The sequence below is a fragment of the Moschus berezovskii genome, chromosome 20 (assembly GCF_049115385.1).
Source record: "Moschus berezovskii isolate FMDL1 chromosome 20, NW_MosBer_1.0, whole genome shotgun sequence".
Taxonomy (NCBI): domain Eukaryota; kingdom Metazoa; phylum Chordata; class Mammalia; order Artiodactyla; family Moschidae; genus Moschus; species Moschus berezovskii.
Genome location: NC_142479.1, coordinates 32,046,028 through 32,069,183, shown reverse-complemented (window position 1 = coordinate 32,069,183; position 23,156 = coordinate 32,046,028). Strand labels below are relative to the sequence as shown.

Sequence of the window (23,156 nt, the reverse complement as noted above, 5' to 3'; positions counted from 1 at the left end):
GAGCGGACGCGCCTGCCTGACGCACCGAGGCGTCGCAGCCAATCGGGAAGCGCGCAGCAGGTTCAAATAAAGACGGCGGGTAGACATGGCGTCGTCTCTTACGTGTGGGAGGGGTTTACCCCGCGTTCTGTGTTGAAGATGTGGCGGGTGAAAAAACTCAGCCTGTCGCCTTCGCCCCAGCAGGTGAGCCGAAAGGCCTCATGGAGCGAGAGACCTAGACCGGGGTTTCGGGGGTCGCTGGCTGTGCCGACAGTCTTGGAAAGCAGAGCCGAGCCTGAGGCGGGGGGCGTGTGGAGTTTTCCGGTCCTGATGTTCGGAGCACTGGGGTTGGAGCCTACTCTTGTTTATTGCTCGTGAGCTTGTGAGGAAGGGAGGAGAGCGGGTTGGCAGAGCCAAGGCTTACTTTCATGGTCTCGTCTTTCTTAGGGAATAGCAGCTATGAGAACGCCTCTTCGAGAACTTGCCTTGCAGCCCGACGCCCCCACCAACTCTGGAAAAGGGCCCCCACACTCGCCGACCCCATCACAGTGTAAACTGGGGCTGCAGGTGAGATTCGCCTGGCCAGTCTCTCGACTGGGCTCTTTGCCGAGGCCGAGAGCTCAGAGGAGCAGAGGGCCAGGGCTGGGACGTAATTAATAACGATAATGAAGTTTTCTACCTAGGCGACATCCATTTACATCTATTGAGGCCAACAGAGAGGTGCCCTGGGGTCGTTAAAGGAAATCCACTGAGAGCCCACATCTCTATTTAGGTGTTAGTTTTTATCACCTCCTCCCCCGTTCAGTCTTATCCAAACGTCTCAGAAATACTATCACTTTGATTAGTGGTCTCCTCTTAATAAGGGCTCACTTATGGAGAAATCAGTCAGCTGCAATAACGAGCCAATATCCATCCGTTCGGAGAGGTAGTCAAACGCTTATTTATATTATTTGCTTATTTTTCTATTGGGTTGTTATCTCTTTTTCATTATTTTCTAAGTGTTCTTATATTACAGTCATACTTTGTCATGCTTTTTAGCTAGTTTATAACTTTCTTTTGATTTTTACCTTTAATCCTGGGGTTATCTAGGAGGGATTCTTGATTTCCAAGTGCTTACAAGCCATTTTGTGTCACCTTTTAAATTTATTTTCTTACATATGATCAGACTGTAATCTGTTGTCTTTTTAGGCAAATATAGAGTGAATTTTTTCTTAGTGTTCCATGAACATATGAAAAAAAGCATATTTACTATTCAAAGAATGTCGCATTCTGTTATATCCATAAGCAGATAGTTAATTACCCTGTCCTTGCTGGTTTTTCAGTCTGCCAGATCTGTTGAGTTTTGTGTTGTCCTTGTTCAAATTTGGTATCAGTGTAATTTTGGCCTTGTAAAATGGGTTAGGAAGTGTTCTTTTAAATTTTTTGGAGGAGCTTGAGACAAATGGTTATTACGTCTTCTTTGAATGATTGGTAAAATTCAACCTGTGAAATGATCTGGTCCTGGACATTTCTGGAAGTTTTTGAGCATCTCTTCATATGCTTGGAGAAGGAAATGGCAACCCATTCCAGTATTGTTGCCTGGAGAATCCCATGGACAGAGGAGCCTGGCAGACTGCAGTCTATGGGGTCTTAAAGAGTAGGACACAACTGAGTGACTAACACTTTCATATGCTTAGTTGTCATTCATATATTTTCTTTGGAGAAATATCTATTTAAGTCCTTTACCCATTTTTAAATTGGATTATTTTTGTTGTTGTTGAGTTGTAGGAGTCCTTTATATATTCTGGATATTAACCCCTTTTCAGATATATGATTTGCAAATGTCTACTCCTTAAGGAATAAATAGGAACTTAATAAACATAGCAAAAGCTTGAAGGTGCATTTTTACATTTCTAAAAGTGTTTGGTTTGTATTTAGCTTTTGGGCTATGTAGTGCAGACTGATTTTCTTTTTTGTCATATAGCTTTAATTTTGTCTTGTCACAGTAGTGCTGTAACTTTACATTCTACCTTGTCTGATACTGATCATTGCTGCCTCTGCTCGCTTTGTTTTTGCCTGATATCTCTTTGCCATCCCTTTATTTTCTACTTTTTCTTAAGCACTTTGAAATAAAAACTTAGAATTTTGAAATAAAATACTTGAAAGTACATAAAACATGGAGCCCAACAAGTTTGTGTAAAGCACACATCATTGTAACCAATACCCAAGGACACTGCTAGAATATCAGAAGCCTTTTTTTTAGGTCATTCTTATGAGTCATCCACTGCTGTAAATGAGAAATTTCATATGAGTCTAACTCTTTTTCTTTTTTCTCTTTTTTGTAAATACAAAATTAGTCTTTATATCTAAAGCTTCTAAAATATCTTGTTGTTCTGGTAGTTTAGAAATTTTTTCATTTCCTATCAATTCTGCTTAGAGCTTGGTGAGCTATTTTAATTTGCAAACGCAAATCTTTCTTTACCTCAGAGAAATTTTCTTCTAATACTTCTTAATCAGTGCCACACCAATGGGTGTTCTCTTTTCTCCTGGAGATTCTTTTATTCACATTTTAGGTTTACTAGATTTATCTTCCAATTCTCTTAGCTTTTCCCTCAGATTTACATTTCTTTGTATCTTTAAAGGTTTTTCTTCCACTTGATTGTTCGGGCCGGCAATTCCTGTCTTAAGCCTGATCATCGTCTTTCAATTCATATTACTGAAATTTTTCCTTTAAAAGTAATATTTATTATTTCCATGGGAATTCCCTGGTGATCCAGTGTCTAGGACGCTGCACTTCCACTGCAGGGGTACAAGTTTGATCCTTGTTAAGGGAACTAATATCTCACTTGCCATGCAGCCAAAACAAAACAAAGAAAATAATTTAAATATAAATAAATACAAGTAATATTTATGTAGTGTCTTTGTGTGTGTGAGTTGTACTCAGATTTTCTTATATATTCATAAATTTTTTTTGGTGCAAATTGTCATTTCTTTCTTCCATCAGCTGTGTTTTGGTAGGGTCTACCTTTCTTAACTATCTCAGAGTTTGTCCTTTTTCTGGCTACTAGATCCACGTAAGTATATTTATATTTTCCTTTTGTTGTTCATTGAATCTCAAACCCAGCAGTCCTGCAAGTGGTAGAAAGTGCAGTGGTCTCTATCCGTGTGAACCGCCAACTGAGAGGTTGTCAGTCCCTTATCGGTGCACCAGGAAGAAGTCTTTCTGCCCTTCATTCTCCTCTGCTACAAAGTCTAGAGCTCTTCAGAGCTCTTGGAGTCCCCACCAAATCCCTGAATGGCTTCAACTCATGTGTTCAGGATAACCTCAGCGCTTGCACCCAGGGAGACTAAGTCACTAGCATAGGTTAATGTTGCCTTTTCTCCCAAGGATACATGGATCTCTGTGGGCCAAGTGCTCTCTAATTCTAGTCCCCAATTTCTCATCTGTTCCAAAAAGAAGAAAATCTTATACCAACTCTAGAACTTGAGCCAGGGATCCCTCCTGCCCTAGAATTAGGTTGGAGTTAGGATTGGAGAAGAGGAGGGTCATTTTCAAGCTACCATCTCCACATGACATGGACAGAATATCTTAACTTTGTTTATACTGTAACCTGGTTCACTTGGAAGGACCCAGAATGTCTTCCCAACTTTTCTACTGGGTCTGTTTAGTAAGCAGCAAGGCTTAGCCAAGTTCTTACCTAGGCCAAGGTAATGAGAACTCTTCCTTTTCTGAGTTCAGACAGTATCCCGAGCCCATAATTGTATATTGAGAACTAGAATTGACTGTCTTAGTCAACTGCTTTTGTTTTCTTTGGCAGGAAGGCAGCAACAACTCATCTTCACCAGATTTTGTCAATGCTAAGAAGACAGACTCCCCTTCAGAACAGTTCGGCCATCCCTCAAAGGGGCTAGAAGCTTATCAACACGAATCAGATGAGCAGCCCCTAAATCTGATTCCCCAAACCAACTCTACTCCCAAAACCTGTGAGAAAGGAGTAGACCCACTGGACAACAATGTGGTTAAAACCATGGTCTTTGTACCTTCTCCAGGGAGGCAGCAGCAAGACATTACACTTGCGGACCGTCTAGATACCATGGCAGAGGGAAACAGCTTCTCTCTAGATGAGCCTCTGAGGCCAGGAGATCTGCTGAGAAAGGGGGTGGCCTTCTGTACGGAAGACAGCTTTTCAGAAACTGTTCCTGGTATGCCTGAGATACCTACATTTCAGGGTCCTCTATCCCAGCTCTTGGAGTCCCCACCAAATCCCTGTTCTGAGCAGCAGCTACACTGCTCCAAGAAAAGCCTGAAGGACAGGAGCACTGAGGCTGAGCCTGAGGACTTGGTTCCTTCTGAAAGTAACGCCTTGTTGTCTTCCTCCCTGCTCTGGCTTTCCCCTTCAACTGCCTTAGCGGCAGATTGTCCTGTCAGTCATGTGGACCCAGAAAGGGATATTTTAGAGCACAGAGCTACAGAGGAGAGGGAAATGCGCTTTCCTACACTCCCCGAGGAGGCTGAATTGGGACATCAAGCACTTGTGTCAAATACAGACGATATTCCATCCACATGCCCAAGCCCAAATCCTGGAGAAATGGAATCACAGGTGGCTCCTGGGTCAGCAGGAAAAGATTCCAGTGGCATTCCTGGCTGTGGTGTAGGGCCTTGGATGTCACCACTGGCCTGGCTGGAAAAAGGTGTCAATACCTCAGTCATGCTAGAAAATCTCCGCCAGAGCTTATCCCTTCCCTCTGCATTTCAGAATGCTGCAATCGGCACTACCCCTTTCTCCACTTGCTCGGTGGGGACTTGGTTTACTCCCCCAGCACAACAGGAAAGAAGTACAAACACATCCCAGACAGGCCTGGTGGGCACCAAGGACAGCGCCTCTGAGACAGAGCGCCTCCTGTGGGGGTAAGCGTCCTGGATCTCTGTGCTCCGGGGCTTCATCTGCTGGATCCATCACTCCCATCCCTCTCCCTCTCTTCTTCCCATGTTCTTCTCTTCCCACCACAGCCGTTCTCCAGATCTGACTGCCTTGTCTCGACATGACCTAGAAGATAACCTGGTGAATTCTCTCGTCATCCTGGAGGTTCTCTCCCGCCAGCTGCGGGACTGGAAGAGTCAGCAGAGCGGCCCTCACCCCGAAGTTCGGGACAGCAGCACACAGACTGACACCTTTCCCAGTGAGGTAAGATAGTTCCTCGCGAAGTGTGGAGGATCTCAGTGGGCCCTCTTCCCTAAAGTAAGTATGAAAGCTGAGGGTCTAGAAGATCCCTTAGAGCTGTGGGTACACACTATACCCCTGGGATACATCAAGATTTTCCAAGGGAAGGTAAGCAAGGAAGGTGGTTTTTTTTTTTAATTGAAAAAATTTTTAATCATCTATTTTAATTGCTTTACAATATTGCTTTGGTTTCTGCCATACATCAACAGCAAGGGAAGTTTTAAAGGAATTGTTTTCTAGATCTTCATCTTCCAAATGCACTGTTGCCAGGTTTTTTTTTTTTTTGGCCATGCCATGCATCTTGAGGAATCTTATTCCCCTGACCAGGGTTTGAACCCATACCCCCTGCACTGGGAGCCTGGAGTCGTAACCACTGGAACGCCAGGGAATTCCCTCACATAAATCTTGTACCTATAAGAATGGAAAATAGGCTTCAGTTCGGTTCAGTTCAGTTGCTCAGCTGTGTCCTTTTCTTTGTGACCCCATGGACTTCAGCACGCCAGGCCGCCCTGTCCGTTACCAACTCCCGGAGTTTACCCAAACTCATGTCCATTGAGTCGATGCCATCCAACCATCTCATCCTCTGTCGTCCCCTTCTCCTCCTGCCTTCAATCTTTCCCAGCATCACTTTTCAAATGAGTCAACTCTTCACATCAGGTGGCCAAAGTATTGGAGTTTCAGCTTCAACATCAGTCCTTCCAGTGAGCACCCAGGACTGGTCTCCTTTAGGATGGGCTGGTTGGATCTCCTTGCAGTCCAAGGGACTCTCAAGAGTCCTCTCCAACAACACAGTTCAAAAGCATCAATTCTTCTGTGCTCAGCTTTCTTTTCTCAACTCTCACATCCATACATGACCACTGGAAAAACCATAGCCTTGACTAGACAGACCTTTGTTGGTAAAGTAATGTTTCTGCTTTTCAATATGCTGTCTAGGTTGGTCATAACTTTCCTTCCAAGGAGTAACATCTTTTAATTTCATGACTGCAGTCACCGTCTTCAGTGACTTTGGAACCCCCCAAAATAAAGTCTGTCACTGTTTCCATTGTTTCCCCATCTATTTGCCATGAAGTGATGGGACCAGATGCCATGATCTTAGTTTTCTGAATGTTGAGGTTTACGGCAACTTTTTCACTCTCCTCTTTCACTTTCATCAAGCATAGAATTGTTGTTGAACTATGTCTTACAGTAGAAATTATAGTAATCCACAGACACAAACTGGGGTGGGCTGGTTTATCCATTTCATTAGTATCAGTGAATGATCTCCAGTAAAATTTTACTAGGTATGTTTATGATTTTAATTATAATAGTGATTCATATACAACTGATGAAAATATTTGTCCATCCAAGAGTTTTTTCATGTAAAGTCTTACAGTCAGAGGAATTAGAAAATGTTTTAAATTTATCTCAATTTAGGTGAACTTTTGTTGTTGTTGCAGAGATCTTGATTTAAAGTGTAAAAATATTAGGATAAAATTCTGAGAGGAGTAAAAATTGAGGTTCAAGGAGAAAAAAGGATGATATAAAATTTCTGACTGTTAAAGTGCTTGTGTGTGTATTTTTTAAAAATATCAAACAGATATCAAATCATGGTATTTGTAATATTTATACCATTGGGTATATTTGAGGGTGATGTAACAGTTTTATTTCAAACTGTCAGCATTTATAAGGTGATAGAAATTATAGCCTTTGAACAATTTAAACATCAGAGTACTCCATCTTTCAAAATTATTGTAGGAGATATCAGAGGATAACAGTTAAAGACCATCGTCCTTGAGGATTCTTGCTGTGACAGCATAGGTTGAGGATGTAAGGTAATGTGTCAGGGAAGGAACTGAGACCCTCCGTATTATGGCTGTTGAGATAATAGGGGCTGCTGCTAAGAAGAGATGGTCTCAGAAATTCCCTGGCAGTCCAGTGGTTAGGACTCTGTGCTCTCACTGCTGAAGGCTGGGCTTCAGTCCCTGGTTGGGGAACTGAGATCCCACAAGCCACTCAGCTTGGCAAAAAACAAACAAACAAAAGTCTTCTTTGGGTTTAAAATATCCTCAAATAATGACTTTACCTTTTGCTGAAATCCTGGAAACCACAGGCTCATCATTCTTCTAGCTGCTCAGTTTCTCTCCTGTGTTTTCTTATTTTTGTATCCTTTCCTCTGGTCCTTGACCTTGTTCTCCCCTGCCCCAAGTTGACTGTCTGTACCTTGAAGCTTGCCAAATCCTTTGAGAGACCACTGAAGCAGAACCAAAGAGAGGAAATGACAGTACCTTCAGCCATTCTCCATCACAGTTTCATGTCTTTGCCGCTTGGCTGCCTCATTGACGCTAATCTCATCACTGGCCTGACTGCCCAGCCCTAAGCAGTATGCGTGCCCTGTTCCAGGGCTCAGTGGGGCACTCCATGTCCTTACCGTAAAACACAGTAGGAGGGAGGCCTGCTTTGCTGGGGCCGGGAGTGATGGACTCCAGGAGATCTGCTTCCTTATATCCAGACTGCTGCAGTGTCGTGACTCAGCACTGCTGCTCCAGCACTAGGCTTTTCCCTAGGCGATGTATGTCTTGCAGTGGTAATGAAGGCTTCCCACTTTTCTCTTGGAACTTTGAAGTTTCTCTGTGGCTTTGCTGCCTTTGAGATTACAGTTATCTACTTCACATAGCACACCAAGATTTTCGTCTGCTCTAAGATAGTGCACAGACCTTAGAGATTAGGAAAATTAAGATGACTGGTAAATAAATATTTGAGGTTACTATTTTTGATAATCAGATAAATGCAAATTACACATGAAATGCTATTTTCTTCTGACGAAATAGCAAATAGATAGTGCTGATAAATATTGTCCCATTATCAGTAAGACATAAATTCGTTAAATCATTTTTTTAATGCTTTATAAGTTATACTTAACATTATTATTACTTAAGCATTTTTTTTTTCTCTTGTTTGAACATTATGCCTTTAAATGGGTTCAGCCTTTCTAAGGGCAGTTTAAGCTGCTTAAAGCAGTTCACACTTTTTGACCCAATAACTCCACTTCTATGTGTATATCCTAAGGGGGAAAAAACTCCACATACAGATGATAACTTTAAAAACATGAAAAAGAAAATAATGGCACATCCATAAGATGTAGATATTCTACAGTTATTTAAAAATATGTTCATGAGGAGTTTTTTTGTTTTTGTTTGTTTTTTGCCATGCCTTGCTGCATGCAAGATGTTAGTTCCCTGACCAGGGATCAAACTGTACTCCCTGCAGTGAAAACACAGAGTCCTAGCCACTGGACTGCCAGGGAGGTGCCCTGAAGAGTTTTTAATAGCATGGAAAAATAAGTTTAATGTAAGTTCATGGTAAAAGGAAATCATGGTTCACCTCTCAGAGGTTTTGGGGTGAAGTAAAATATCAGCAGAAGTTAAAAATGAGTGATACTCCACTTTGATAGGTCTTCCTGAAGTACTTCCTAGTCTCAGGCTCTCAATGAGGAGAGTGAACATAAACTCAGAGCTAAATGACATTAGTGAATAAAATTAAGTAAGAAAAGCAGGACCCCAATTTTATTTATATATCTCAATCTCAAAACCAATTGTGTTTTTTCTTAAGCATTACTGTCTTTCATCAAATCTAAGACACTATCAATTTTAAAAGCATACCAATGTCATTGGTGTTAAAATGTAAAAAGACAGTCATCTTAGAATTTACTGAATACGGTAATTTCCTTCTAAATCCATAGTCTACAACTTTTTTCACCCTGACACCTGAGGGAGGTAATAGACTCATCAGTTACAGCTAATCCCTACAGCAAGGAAATCTGGTGTGGAAGTATGTTGAAATCTCATGTGGTGAATGCTGTACTGTTGGTTGAGAATCCCGGCTCTCAGTGGTGAAACTAATAATGAATCTTTTTCCATTCTGTTCACTTGTCCATTTATAAAATTTTATAGTTAACACATAATCAGGAGAAAGTTATTTTAAATTTTACTTATTTGTTCAGTTTTGGCTGGACTGAGTCTTCGTTACTACACGGGCTTTCTCTAGTTGCAGCAAGTAGGGGCTGCTCTCAAGTTGTGGTGCATGGGCTTTTCACTGCGGTGGCTTCTCTTGTTACAGAGCACAGGCTCTAGGCATGAGGGCTTCAGTAGTTGTGATGCATGGGCTCAGTAGTTTCAGCCCCTAGACTCCAGAGCACAGGTTCAATAGTTGTGGCACAGGAGCTTTGTTGCTCTGTGACAAGTGGTATCTTCCCGGATTAGGGATCAAACCCATGTCTCCTGCATTGGCAGGTGGATTCATTACCACTGAGCCACCAGGGAAGCTCCCAAAAATATTTTTTAAAGTAATTTTTAGATTACTTTTAATTAAAAAAGTAATTTTGTTTTTAACCTACCCCTGGATTTTTTTCTAGTTTGGCTTCATCAAGCTGTGAGCTTTGCTCCTGCTTTTAATGGGAAGGGCTCCTGTATATCAGTGGGTGGGAGGGCGAACAAGGTGCTGGCAGTGCATATCATTTCTGCAAAAGGAACAACCCTGTTTCTCTGGCTAGATGGGTAAGAAACCTCAGCATCTTCAGGAGAACCAGGAGGTTGGACAGGCTCTGCAGCAGGCCAGGAATGTCATGGTAAGTGTTGACTGACCTTAGACCATTGCTGGGTCTCCTGTGAAGATCAAGAATGGACTGGTAAGCAGATGATAATACTCAAACGTGGAAGTGAAGGGAGGTTTCCTTTTGTTAAGGACATCTCTTCCTGATTGGGAGCTTGAAATTGGGGCCAGTGGCTTTCCTCCGGTGTCCCTGCTTACTCCCTGCTTAATGACTTTATTTGATCTAGCCTAACCTCCTCTCCCTCTCCTGGAGAAGGAAATGGCAACCCACTCCAGTATTCTTGCCTGGAGAATCCCCATGGGCAGGGGAGCCTGGTAGGCTATAGTCCATGGGGTCGCAAAGAGTCGGACACAACTGAGCGACTTCACTTCACTTCACTTCAACCTCCTCTCCCTCTACAGCAATCATGGGTGCTCCTCTCTAGAGAGCTGATATCCTTGCTTCACCTGTCTCTGCTGCACTTAGATGAAGATAAGACTGCTCTGAGTCAGGAGGTAAGCAGCATGAAGATGGAGGCAGAGGCCTGTGGTGGGACTGAAATTCAGCCAAAGAAAGAAACCAGACACAGTATCTGATTCTTATCTTGTAGACTCGGCGTGCGGAAACCTTGGTGTCCTGCTGTTTTGATGTGTTGAAGAAATTGAAGGCCAGGCTTCAGAGCCTCAAAGCAGAAAGGGAGGAGGCAAAGCACAGAGAGGAACTGGCCCTCAAAGGCAAGGATGCGGTAAGGTGTCAGGCTTTGGTTCCTGGATGAGAGAGGTCTCTTCCTAAGGTTCCTGCAGGAATACAAATTGACTAGAGTCACAGATGGGTGGCCTGAGAACTGCCTTCCCTGGGGAGTAATGAACTCAGCTACTGGTGTGATGAGTAGTTACGGTTTTTTGTGCTGTTTCCTTCTGTGCACGATGTCCTCACAGCCTCTTATTTAAACAGGCAGAGACAGTGCTAGAGGTCTTCTGTGCACACGCCAGCCAGCGCATCAGCCAACTGCAATGGGACCTGGCATCCATGGCGGAATTCAGAGGCCTTTTGAAGGAGACCCAGACCCAACTGGTAATTGAGGGCATCTTCTTTCTTGGGATCCATGTTGACACACTGGGAGGGGGGTCGTGCTTCCCTGTATCCAATGGGAAGGGGCACCTCCATTGGCAATCCTTCTCATGTAGGTAGGGCTTCACACTGAGCAAGAAGAGTTGGCTCAGCAGACAGCGAGTCTTACTTCAGCCTTGCAACAGGACTGGATAGCCATGCAACTGGATGTGAGTATCGGCGGGCATTATACTGCTCCTCTGCTCACAGCCAGCCCTGTTAGAAGTCTTTTTTCAAGCGTGCTCTCTTGACCTATTTGCCTTCCCCGGTAGTATGTAACATGGACAGCTCTGCTGAGCCGGTTTCGACAACTCACGGAGAAATTTACAGCCAAGAGCCGGCAGACCCTGCAGGAACGTGATGCTGCAATTGAGGAAAAGCAGCAGGTACACAGGAGAGGGAACTGCTTAGGCCTGGTTTCCTCCTCCTTCTCCACAGAAGGCCTTTCTAATGAGCCTCTTCCCCTTGACCTGTCTTCTTTCCATCTGTGGGTTTGGAGACCAGCCAGTCCCTTTGCTGTTAGATGGCCTTCCATGCCTTCTTCATCAGCTTTTCTCCTGTTTCTGCTTTTTCCTGAGGATTAGACTTATTTGCTGCAGTGAACAAGGAGATTGGCTGTCCTGCCTGGAAAGAAAAACTGGACTAAGTCTTGGGATTCCTGATCCAGGAGGAACTGTGGGAAGAAAACTATCTTTTTCTCCTAGGTTTCCAGGGAGCTGGAACAAGTCTCTTCCCATTTAGAGGACTGCAAAAGCCAGTTAGAACGACTAGAGTTGGAAAACAGTCGCCTGGCAGCAGGTGTGCCTGGGTCAAGCAGTTGTACCCTGCTAAGGCTTGGGGTGTGGCAGCGGAGCAACCAGCTGCTCTAGAGCACTTGTTTTGGAGCAGAGGTGTGGGGAGGTTTGGGCCTGCTGACCACATGTCGTCATTAGGATCCTTTTGGCCTAGATCTCCGGGCTCAGCTGCAGATTCTGGCCAGCACAGAGAGTCAGTTAAAAGTGCTACAGAGTCAGCATGCCCACTGTACCCAGGACCTGGCCACGAAGGATGAGTTGCTCTGCCAGCTCACCCAGAGCAGCGAGGAGCAGGCTGCTCAGTGAGTTCCTCTTGGGCTGTGGTGGCGGTAAGCACCCAGAACAGGGGACCAGTGGAATCTCACATAAGGTCTCTGGCAGATGGCAAAAGGAAGAAATGGCGCTAAAACACGTGCAGGCAAAGCTGCAGCAGCAACAGGCGGTCCTCTCCAAGGAGGTGCAGGACCTGAAGGAGACCCTGGAGGTAAGAAAGGTAGCCTGGGGCAGGGGGGCTGGCAGGAGTGTGACTCTTCCCTGATGGTACCAATGTGAGGTTTGAGACTGTGGACTGGAAGAAGCCTCTGATCCCAGGACTCTGTAAAGTGTCCCACTTGGATGCATTTCCCCACCCTGCACCCCCCGCCCCCACTCCTTGCCTTCCTTCTTTCTCTTGTCTCCCCAGTTTGCTGAACAGGAGAATCAGGTTGCTCACCTGGAGCTGGGACAGGTTGAGTATCAGTTGAAAACCACGCTGGAAGTGCTCCGGGAGCGCAGCATGCAGTGTGAGGGCCTCAAGGACACCGTGGAGAACCTGAAGTAAGATCTCTACCTCTCTGTGCTTCCCCCTGAGGACTTCTTTCCCAGGCCCACTTCTGGAAGTGGAAGTCTCCAAGAAGGGAATTGTACCAGGGTCTGAGAGCCTCTTGTTTCTCGCTTTGAATGCAGCTCTGTGGGGGCGTTTGGGGAGGTGTTGGCAGAGAAGGTTACCATCTGAAGGTGTTTGGCTATTTTCTCTGTTCCTTTCTTATTGTTGTTTAGTTGCTAAGTTGTGTCTGATTCTTTTTGACCCCATGGATGGTAGTCCGCTAGGCTCCTCTGTCCAGGGGATTTCCCGACCCAGGGATTGAACCTGCCTCTCCTGCATTGCAGGAGGATTCTTTACCATGGAGCTTTATGGGAAGCCCTTCCTTATTCAAGGCTAAACTTCCTTATGTACTTCCTTATTTCAGGGTTAAACTAGCCAGCATCGTAGCAGAAACACAGCAGCAAGACCTAGAGAAGATGCGCCAGTATTCCCAAGAGCTGGGGGTGCTGACGGAGCAACTCCATAGCCTGACCCTCTTCCTACAGACGAAACTAAAGGAGAAGGTAGGATATGGGGTTTCCTTCTCTTCCTTACAATCATATCTTCAAATAAAGACAGTTTTATTTCTTCCTTCCCTGTCTGTAAACCTTCTATTCCCTTTCTTACTGCATTAGCTAGAACTTCCCCTACAATGCTGAAAAGATGCACGTTGAGGAAGTTCCCCTCTAATCCTGGTTTACTGAGGGTTTTTCCAGTTGTATCTTTATTGTATAGAATGGTCTTCCTAAACTACTGTTCCATCTCTGTGACCTTCAGTGACTTTCAGTTGCCTACAGGATATCTTCAGCCTGTCGTCTGTCTCCTTCTTTTCTATTAGGAACTCTACTCCCACTAGACTTTACACACTACACACACATCTCATTTCCATTCTTACCAGGATGCAGGCTGTTACCATGTTCATTCGCTAGAGATCTTCAAACTGGAAATGTCTTTTCCTTCCTATTAAAATCCTCCCTGGTTCACCTTCTTTTAAATGTTCCCAAACATCAGTGGACTCAGTGATCTCCTGCTATATTTCTCATGAGCTTACTCTCCTTTTGCACTTGTATTAATTTTCCTTGGATGTTTGGTCTCTTCAGCTAGACTGTGTTTATAGCAAGCAGAAGTTTAGCATTGCTTCTTTGGCTTCCCCACAGTGCACACCGCAGAGTAAATGGTGGATATCTTTCAGACTGCAGAGTTAATTAGCTTCTTCAACAGTTAAGGGCAGAGCCAGAATCCTGAAATCAAATTGCTTATGAGCTGACCCCATTCCCCAGCGTGTGATAAGCACAGAAATCTAGTCTTGGGAAGACAGACAGATGTAAATTTATCATTTTGACTTGTGATTGTGATAGAAGGTAGGTTAGAAGTTTGTAGAACAGGGGTGGATATACAGGAAGGCCCACCAGGCAGAGGGAACAGCATATGAAAGTCATAGAGGCATTAGGGGTACTTTTTGTAGTGTCTACTCTGTGACAAGACCTGGGTTAGGTGCTGGGATTAACCAGGTGAATAAGGCCAAGGCTCTGCTCATATGGAATGTGGTGAGTTTGGGGCCTGGGAAGTAGTCCTTTATGAGTGGATTATAGAAGCTATGCGGGGCAGGGATGACAAGGGGAAGAGGCTGGAGAAGTAGGCAGGAGGCCAGATTTTTGAAGGCTTGAACTAATGGCGATTATAGATGGGATATGGAGGAGGGGATGGATTGAATGAATTCAGTACATATTTAGGAAGTAAAGGTAATAGAGGACTTCTCTGGTGGCTCAGCAGTAAAGAATCTGCCTGCAATGCAGGAGACGTGGTTTAGATCCTTGGGTTGGGAAGATCCCCTGGAGAAGGAAATAGGCAATCCACTCCTGTATTATTACCTGAGAAATCCCATAGACAGTGGAGCCTGGAGGGCAACAGTCTATGGGGTCATAAAAGAATCGGACATGACTTAGCAATTACATAACAACAGAAGGTAATAGAATATGGTGACCAGTTTGATATAGGAGTAAGGTGAAAGAGTGAATGATGATCTTTTTTGCTGGAAAGATGGCAACACTCTCTAGAACTGAGGTTGGCAGACTTTTCCTGTAATGTGCAATATGATAAATATTTTCAGCTTTGTGAGGTATGTGATCTCTGTCTCAACTACTCAACTTTGCCTTTGTAGCTCAGAAGCAGCCATAGAGAGTATGTAAATAAATGGATGTGGCAATGTTTCAATAAAACTTTATTTACAAAGACAGGTGGCAGGCCAGATTTAAACCGCAGGCTGTAATTTGCTGCCCCCCTGTTCTGGGATCTTAAATTACAAGTGGAGGAACAGATTTTTGGTGGGGTTGGACAGGAAAAATGGTTAGCTCAGCTTTATACATAGTAAATTTCAGGTGAACCGTGGAGCAATCTGGTAGATTTTTCACAGGCAGTTGAGCCTTTGGACCAGGAGATTGGGAAAAAGTCCAATTGAGAGAGACAGATTGAAGGGTCATCAATGTAGAAGTGGATGTTTCTGTGGAGCTTCTGAGGTGAAGCCATGTGGGGAATGGATTAGAGTGTAAAGGGGATCAAGTATGAACCAAAAGGAGCCCACAGTTAAAGACAGACCTCCTCACAGAGAGAAGAAATAACCAGAAAGGTATGAGTCCTACCTGTGAAGCAGAGTCACGTCACAAAAGCTAAGAAAATGAAATTTCTAATAGAACATGGTCATTGGTTATTACATAGGTCAGGTAAAATAAGATCTGAAAGGAGTCCACTGCATTTGAAAGTACGGATGCCCTTGGAACATGAAATAATGAGGTTGCCATTGGTGTTACAGTAACGGTGGCATGGTGGGGCAGAATCCTGTGTGTAGTGGGCCAGGGATTCCATAGATGGTGAGAATTTTAGACAAGAAATGTAGGCTTTTCTTTCTTTTTTTTAAATTGAAGGGAAGGAGAAAAGGCAGTAGCTAAAAGGGTACTTAAGGTAAAAAGAAGGCTTTTTAAAAAACATTCTTGTTCTAGTGAGAGAAGTTCAGGGAGAGGAACTAATGGAAAAGTTGAAGATAGAGAAGAGAGGTGATAGAACAGCATTCCCACGGAGATGGCTAGTGAGCACCTGTAAGTTCAGGGAACTCATTAATCCCGAAAAGCAGCTGACGTATTTTCTCCTTTGCCCTCAGGCTGAACCAGAGACCCTCCCGATAAGCACAGCCAGTGCTCTTTCCCAGGAACACCCTCAGCCCAGTGACAGCACCTTCTTGGGAAGTACCCAGACGGCAGAGGCAGATGAAGGTTAAAGGCCCTGGAATTGAAGGGTGGGAAAGTTGGGACCCTGCTCCTGTTATCTTCAGCTGTTGAAGATGCTGCCAACAGACCCTGTCTCTCCCTGGTTTCTGTGGTGGCAGATCCTTGACGGGGTCACCAGAGGGGCCCTCTGCCGTGGTTGGTTTTTGTTTCAGACCCAGAATTCACTCCTGTGCCCTTGCTTGGAAGTGACAAGAGTGCTTTCACCAGAGTAGCATCAACAGTTTCCCTTCAGCCTACAGGTTAGGATGGGCTCCAGGGATCCTGCCTCATTTCTAGATCTGGTTGTGATGATAAAGACTAAAGCAGTGAGAAGTGCTTTGCTCTAAAAACCTCAATTCTATTTGGGCTTATTTCAGTTCTGCCTTTGGGGGATCGGTAATGTTCCGGATATTCAAATCCTATGGGTGGGGAACATGGATAAGAGTGGAAGAAGTGATGGCTATGTACTCCTTCCTTCCAGAGCTAAAGGGCTTTGCCTCTTATCTAGTACTTTCTCTTTCAGAAACCCCAGGCATCGAGAAGAGCCTGACAGAAATGGGTACTAAGACTCTGGAACTTCAGAGCCTGTGTTCCCTGCTGCAGGAGTCTAAAGAAGAGGCTGTCAGGACTCTGCAGCGAAAGATGTAAGTGGAGTGCAGTCTTAGTGAGAGAGGGCAGGTCATGTGAGCAGCCCCTTAATGTCAAGGGCCCAGCCAGCCCCTGATGGGGGGCAAGAATAATACTGAATTCTTCCCTCCCTTAGATGTGACTTGCAGGCTCAGCTGCAGGCCCAGGAAGAACAGCATCAGGAAGCCCAGAAGGCAAAGGAAGCAGACATAGAGAAGCTGAACCAGACCTTGTGCTTGCGCTACAAGGTGGAGGAGGGGCCTGGAAGTGAAGCCATGAAGAACTGGGACAGCTGTGCGGGCCCACTGGGAGCTGCTGTCTCTCCAGGAATCTGGGTGGTGGGGATTTTCCAATCATTGCCCTAGTTTTGCCTTTCCTGGGGTCAGACAATTCACATATTTGGGAACCAGCTATAGGCTGACCCATCTTCCAGGCTGACCTAGAAGTCAGGAACTCCAGCAGAGCTCTCTCTACAGGGAAATGTGCCTGGCCTGACCTAGCCCTAGAGGAGGAATTGGAGTGTTGGTAATTGGTATCACCTGGACTGAGCATGAGTCAGGCATGAAATCTTATCTCTTGGCAAGGGCTGCAAAGAACCCTGCTCTCCCACTGCCTTCTCACCTCCTTTTCTCTCACAGAATGAAAAGGAACTCCAGGAAGTGATACAGCAGCAGAATGAGAAGATCCTGGAGCAGATAGACAAGAGCGGCGAGCTCATAGTACGTTCGTCATGATGCCTGGCCTCTGCCTTCTGTGTCACTGTAGCTAGGGTCCCAGATGTGGGAATTGGGTCCCCTGGTCTACCCTTGCTCACCACATTGGCTAAGGATGGAGAGGACCTTTGAGCACTACTAGATACCTCTCCATTCTCATCCCCAGAGGCTGAGAGAGGAGGTGACCCAACTTACCCGCTCCCTTCGGCGTGCAGAGACAGAGACTAAAGTGCTCCAAGAGACCCTGGCAGGCCAGCAGAACCCCGACTGTCAGCCCATGGACACGAACTGGATCCAGGAGAAAGTGTGGCTCTCCCAGGAGGTGACTCAGAGTTAATCAAAGAGCTGAGCAACTGGTGGGAACCTTAGGCTGTGCCCCTACTCATCTGTACCTATCTATAGGTGGACAAACTGAGGGTGATGTTCCTGGAGATGAAAAATGAGAAGGCAAAACTCACAGTCAAGTTCCAGAGCCACGTAAGGATTGCCATGCCATTCCAGGGCTGTTTCCCATCTCCCCTAGCAAGTTCCCTGCCATGTTTACCTTTCACCACAAGCTATGTCATTCTTTTAAGGATAGAACTTATGCAGTCTATTTGCTTTTTAGAGAAACATCCTGGAAGAGAATCTGCGGCGCTCTGATGAGGAGTTAAAGAAACTAGATGACACTGTTCAGCATATTTACGAGGTAGAGGGAGGGCATTGATGCAACTTAGGTACTTGGCATAAGGCCTGGCTGGGGGTACTGATGAGCCTAGCTCTGGTTCCCAGTCTGTGCTGAGAGCTGGGCCCTGATTCACTGTTGTGGGCTTCTCTGTGGCTTCCATTTTCTCCCCTCTAAGAGGGTGCTTCTTAGGCCTGGTGCTTCCTGGCCTGTGACCCTGAACTGCCTTTTCTGAATCTCTTCCCAGACTCTGCTGTCCATCCCAGATGTCGTGAAGGGTTGCAAGGAGCTACAGGGATTGCTGCAATTTCTGAGCTAAGAAACTGAAAGCTGGAGTCTGTTTCACCCCTTTTTACCTGCAACACTCCCTTACCCCAACATCAGGACCAATTGGCTTAGAGCCAGCTCTGTTTATAAAATAAAGTATATTTAATGTATTTCTTCAGGCTCACTGAATCTTATTTCTTGGGTGGGAGGTGGGTAGATGAGCTCAGGGGGAGGCAGCTTGGTCCTTTTGCCTGGGCTCCCTGCCTCCACACACCCCTCCCAATGCATCCAGAGCCACAGCCAGCTCCTGACTCCTTTTCTTGCTTCCTCAAATACTCTGGGCACTGGACTACTTGTTCCCTGGCTCACTGCCTGGTGGGAAACAGACAAGGCTTCATTCTCTTACCTTCTCCATCCCCCTCTGGGGTAGCCGTGGTAAATAAGGGGGTGAGGACAGAACCCTCTGCCCTGGACTCGCACACTGTTGCTGCCTGTGTTCCACCTACCCTATCTATGGTAATTGTTTACGGTGACTCTCCTTCACCAGACCAGGATTCATCCCCAACAGCCAGCACAGTCCTCTGCACAAGGCCACCGTGGTAGGAATCAGAACAAGGCCATTTCCTGCCAAGGTGGCCTTTCCCCTGTTGTCTGGGCTCTGTCCGCGAGGACAGTCTACAACCACTTCCGAGATCCCGTCAGTCAGTCACTCCACCTCATCGCCCCGCCTCAGTGGGCGTGGCCTCGCCGCGCACTCCATTCCGGGGGAGGGGCGTGGCCAGGGCGGGGAGGGGGAGGCCCCGCCCTCCGGGGGGAGTCACGTAGCTCTGCGGCAGCCGCAGCCTCATTTACAGAAGCCGGGGCTGGAGCCGCAGCTGTCGCGGATCTGAACGCGAGCTGTTCCTGTGGCTGCGCAGCTACCTCGCTGCGGACAGGTGAGCCCCGGGAGTTGCTCAGCATCTCCGCTTCCTCTCCCTGACTCTTCCCTCTGCCATCCTTGCCCTGCTCCTGCGGGGCACTGGATTTGCGTTCTCGACTCTCTCCTTTCTGTCCACTCCACGGCTCAGCTTCTCCCACAGCACCCCTTCCTTTTAACTCTGATGCAGCTTTTCCGATTCCAAATCTTCCTCTGCCGGCTTTCCTTGGACTTTTCCTTGGTGTTAACCTCTTCCACCCAAACCGTTTTAACCTCAGCCTGCTTCCTCTCCTAGGCTGAGTTCCCTCTCCAGTTCTCCTGCCTTCACGGTCCCCCTGAGCTAGTCTCCCTGACTAGTTAGCCTGTCTCACCATCATCTCCACATAGGTCTCCTCCCTCTTTATCCTGTATCTCTTCCTCCCTTTCAATCCAGAGCCTCTGCTCCCATTCCCGTTAAGGAATGGAGAAGAGGTTATGGAAGCCTGTGCCCGTCGTTTTTTGTTTTGTTTTTTTTAACCACTGCTACTCCCTACCCCCACCCTTTTCCTCCAGAAGCTGAGGGAAGAGGGATGATGGGTACTTTTGCCTCATTCTGAAGCCTCGGAAGTAAGTGCCCCTTCCCTCGGGGCCCTGCTGAGTGAGGATGAGAGAAGGGAAATTGGAATGACCAGGGCTTTTGCCTACCTGAAGAAGGGGCCAAATTCAGTGAAAGAAAGACTGGCATCTTTATTGAGGCAGTAGTTTCATAAGAAGACCTGTAGCTTTGGGGCTGTTCACCTCCCCACCCCCACCCTGGGGCTGGGAAGGGTGCCCGTCAGGGACAAAAGGAGATGTGGGAACTGGGGCCCCCGAGCCTGTTAGCTGCCCGAGAGACTGGTGCCATGTTGATGTCCAGGACTTGCGCCAAGGACTGCCGCTCTGTTCCCAACCGTTGCTTGTTGGGGTGGAAGGAAAAGGCCATTTGACCCACATGGACAGGAGAGGAAGCAGAGGAGGTAGGATGGGTGGGCTCTAGCATTTATACCTGTCTCCATTCCACAGAACTGTCACCATGCCCCATTCGTACCCAGCCCTTTCTGCTGAGCAGAAAAAGGAGTTGTCTGATATTGCCCTGCGGATTGTGGCCCCAGGCAAAGGCATTCTGGCCGCAGATGAGTCTGTAGGTAGGTGGGGCCCTGCGGTCAGGTGGGGAAGAGGTGGCCAAGGAGCTTGGGGATGACCTTGCCACCCTACTTTGTTTGCCCCTCCCCAGGCAGCATGGCCAAGCGACTGAGCCAAATCGGGGTGGAGAACACTGAGGAGAACCGCCGGCTGTACCGCCAGGTTCTGTTCAGTGCCGATGACCGTGTGAAGAAGTGCATCGGCGGTGTCATCTTCTTCCATGAGACACTCTATCAGAAAGATGATAATGGTGTCCCCTTTGTCCGCACCATCCAGGATAAGGGGATTGTCGTGGGCATCAAGGTGCAGCCACTGGCCCTAGATGGGGGCTGAACATGGAAATAGGTGTGTGCGTGTGCGGGGTGACAAACAGGGTCCTGCCTGGGTTCAGTTCTGTGCCTGTTTTTCCCCTTCAGGTTGACAAGGGTGTGGTGCCTCTAGCTGGAACTGATGGAGAAACCACCACTCAAGGTATAGGAGGGGTAGGCTTCAGGACCACAGAGTTGTTGGGTGGCTGCTGCTGGCAAAGAGGAACAGAATAATGAGGTTGGCACTCTACCTACAGGGCTGGATGGGCTCTCGGAGCGCTGTGCCCAGTACAAGAAGGATGGCGCTGACTTCGCCAAGTGGCGCTGCGTGCTGAAAATCAGTGAGCGCACACCCTCAGCACTTGCCATTCTGGAGAATGCCAATGTGCTGGCCCGCTATGCCAGCATCTGCCAGCAGGTGTGCCTATGTGTGTGTGAGGTGGTCAGATGGGTGTTCTGTGCCTGGTGGCGAGAGGGTTACATGGCTTTCTTTCATCCTACCTCCTGCCCCTCCTCAGCTACTCTGCTCTTACCTGCAGAATGGGATTGTGCCTATTGTGGAACCTGAGATTCTGCCTGATGGAGACCATGACCTCAAACGTTGCCAGTACGTTACAGAGAAGGTGAGTCCGCACCTGGGCACAGACATACACCACAGGGAGAACCTGACAGGGACCCTGTGCTCCACAATCCCTGGCTCAGATGCGGGCACTTTCCTCAAGCACATTTTTACTTGACCCCAGAACATACCTGTGAGTCTGACCTGTATCCAGTCTCATAGTCATACCCACTTACCCCTAGGCAGGGAACATAATGGCAGGGGCCCAGAACCTTAGTCAACCTCCTCTGATCCCAGGTCCTGGCTGCTGTGTACAAGGCCCTGAGTGACCATCACGTGTACCTGGAGGGCACCCTGCTCAAGCCCAACATGGTGACCCCTGGCCATGCCTGCCCCATTAAGTATAGCCCAGAGGAGATCGCCATGGCAACTGTCACTGCCCTGCGTCGCACTGTGCCCCCGGCTGTACCAGGTACCACCCTGATTCCAAAGCTGTTCCTATCCCTAAGACCCATTCTCAGGTTCTTCTTGTGGCCTCCAGAAGTTCCTTACCCTGGAAAAATAAGGAGCAATCAATCGGTTTGTCTCCGCTTCTCTGTCCTAGGAGTGACCTTCCTGTCTGGGGGTCAGAGTGAAGAAGAGGCATCTCTCAACCTCAATGCTATCAACCGATGCCCCCTTCCCCGGCCGTGGGCCCTCACCTTCTCCTATGGGCGTGCCCTGCAGGCCTCTGCACTCAATGCCTGGCGAGGGCAACAGGACAATGCTGGGGCCGCCACTGAGGAGTTCATCAAGCGGGCTGAGGTTGGGAGCTAAAGGTGGTGGGTGGCGAGGTGGGGTGTAGCTAGGCAGGCGGCAGCCCCGAGGCTCTAGCCTGGACTGGGTCAGGAACCTGTGGACTGGGTCAGCCTGCTTACTTCCCTCCTTTTGCAGGTGAACGGGCTTGCAGCCCAGGGCAAGTATGAAGGCAGCGGAGAAGATGGTGGAGCGGCAGTGCAGTCCCTCTACATTGCCAACCACGCCTACTGAGTACCCCTCCACACCACAGCCCTTGGCCCAACCACCTGACCCAATTTTGCCTGTAGTTATGGCCAGGGCCAAGTAGCCATGCAGAGCAGAGATGCCTCCATCCAGCACTGAGTTGTCTTCCTTTGTTCTTCTCCCCTCCCCTCTCAGATTGCTGCACCTGGGACCATTGGATGGGAGGATAGGGAGCCCTCATGACTGAGGGTAGGAGAACTTGCTAGAAGTCAGAGCAGGATGCCTGGGTCTCCCCCCAGCCTCTGCAACCCCCCACAATTTTCCCATGATGGGATTGCTTCTCCTTAGGCTCTCCTTGCCCGCCCTCTTTCCTGGGGTCAGAGGGTAGGGCGGCAGAGCTGACTCATGCTTTGTGTACATACCACATAGCAAATAAATGGTAGCAAAACATGCTACTTTGTCTGCATTTTTTACATATATAATTTCACCTCCCAGTTTCTGATCTCTGTAGTGTCTCTGAGCCATCTTGGACTGTGGAGGTGGAAAGGGTCGATTTTGTTTTACTGGGCATTAAGTTTAGGGGGAGGGGCACATCTAGTCACCATTCTCTGCTCAGGCTCTTGTTGATGTCTGAGGCTGGAGCGAGGAGGTATGGAGGGCTGTGAGTCTTTCAGGAATTGCCACTTCAGAGGTGCTTGACTGCAGCTGCAGAAGGATGGAGTGAGGCTGTGCTGTGCTTAGTCACTCAGTCGTGTCCAACTCTTGGCAACCCCCATGGAATGTACCCTGCCAGGCTCCTCTGTTGTCCATGGGGATTCTCCAGGCAAGAATACTGGAGTAGGTTTGCCATGCCTCCTCCAGGGGATCTTCCTAATCCAGGGATCAAACCCAGGTCTCCTGCATTGTGGGTGGATTCTTTACCATCTGAGCCACTAGGGAGGCCCAGAGTGAGGCTAGATCCAAGCAACTTCTGACGGCAGCTTTTGTGCATGGCCCCAGACTGGGCAAAGAGGCAATGGGTCTCTCACCTTTCAGCTGTGTTGATACATTCCACCAGGGGGAGCCACTACAGGAGCAGCACCTGGGTTCTTGCCCAACAGGAAAATCCCCAACCTAAGCACTGCAAGGAGATCCAACCAGTCCATTCTAAAAGGAGATCAATCCTGGATGTTCATTGGAGGGACTGATGCTAAAGCTGAAACTCC

General features: G+C 47.3%; 2 protein-coding genes across 2 annotated transcripts; both read left to right on the top strand.

Annotated features, from left to right (window-relative positions):
* Nucleotides 1–62: 62 nt before the first annotated feature.
* SPAG5 (sperm associated antigen 5) lies at nt 63–18,196 on the top strand. The gene is made up of 24 exons (XM_055401965.2): nt 63–183; nt 427–546; nt 3,777–4,867; nt 4,970–5,144; nt 9,709–9,783; nt 10,170–10,262; nt 10,358–10,492; nt 10,702–10,821; nt 10,935–11,027; nt 11,130–11,243; nt 11,562–11,655; nt 11,806–11,953; nt 12,033–12,135; nt 12,334–12,467; nt 12,881–13,019; nt 15,650–15,761; nt 15,929–16,015; nt 16,279–16,399; nt 16,519–16,630; nt 17,021–17,101; nt 17,262–17,417; nt 17,498–17,572; nt 17,703–17,783; nt 18,007–18,196. Exons 1-24 carry the CDS (start codon nt 139–141, stop codon nt 18,076–18,078), a joined length of 3,576 nt encoding a protein of 1,191 aa, XP_055257940.2. The 5' UTR covers nt 63–138; the 3' UTR covers nt 18,079–18,196.
* A 629-nt stretch (nt 18,197–18,825) lies between these two features.
* On the top strand, nt 18,826–22,401 carry ALDOC (aldolase, fructose-bisphosphate C). Its single transcript, XM_055395997.2, has 9 exons — nt 18,826–18,961; nt 19,984–20,105; nt 20,195–20,406; nt 20,520–20,574; nt 20,669–20,829; nt 20,951–21,034; nt 21,268–21,442; nt 21,575–21,774; nt 21,904–22,401. Exons 2-9 carry the CDS (start codon nt 19,994–19,996, stop codon nt 21,997–21,999), a joined length of 1,095 nt encoding a protein of 364 aa, XP_055251972.1. The 5' UTR covers nt 18,826–18,961; nt 19,984–19,993; the 3' UTR covers nt 22,000–22,401.
* Nucleotides 22,402–23,156: the final 755 nt, after the last annotated feature.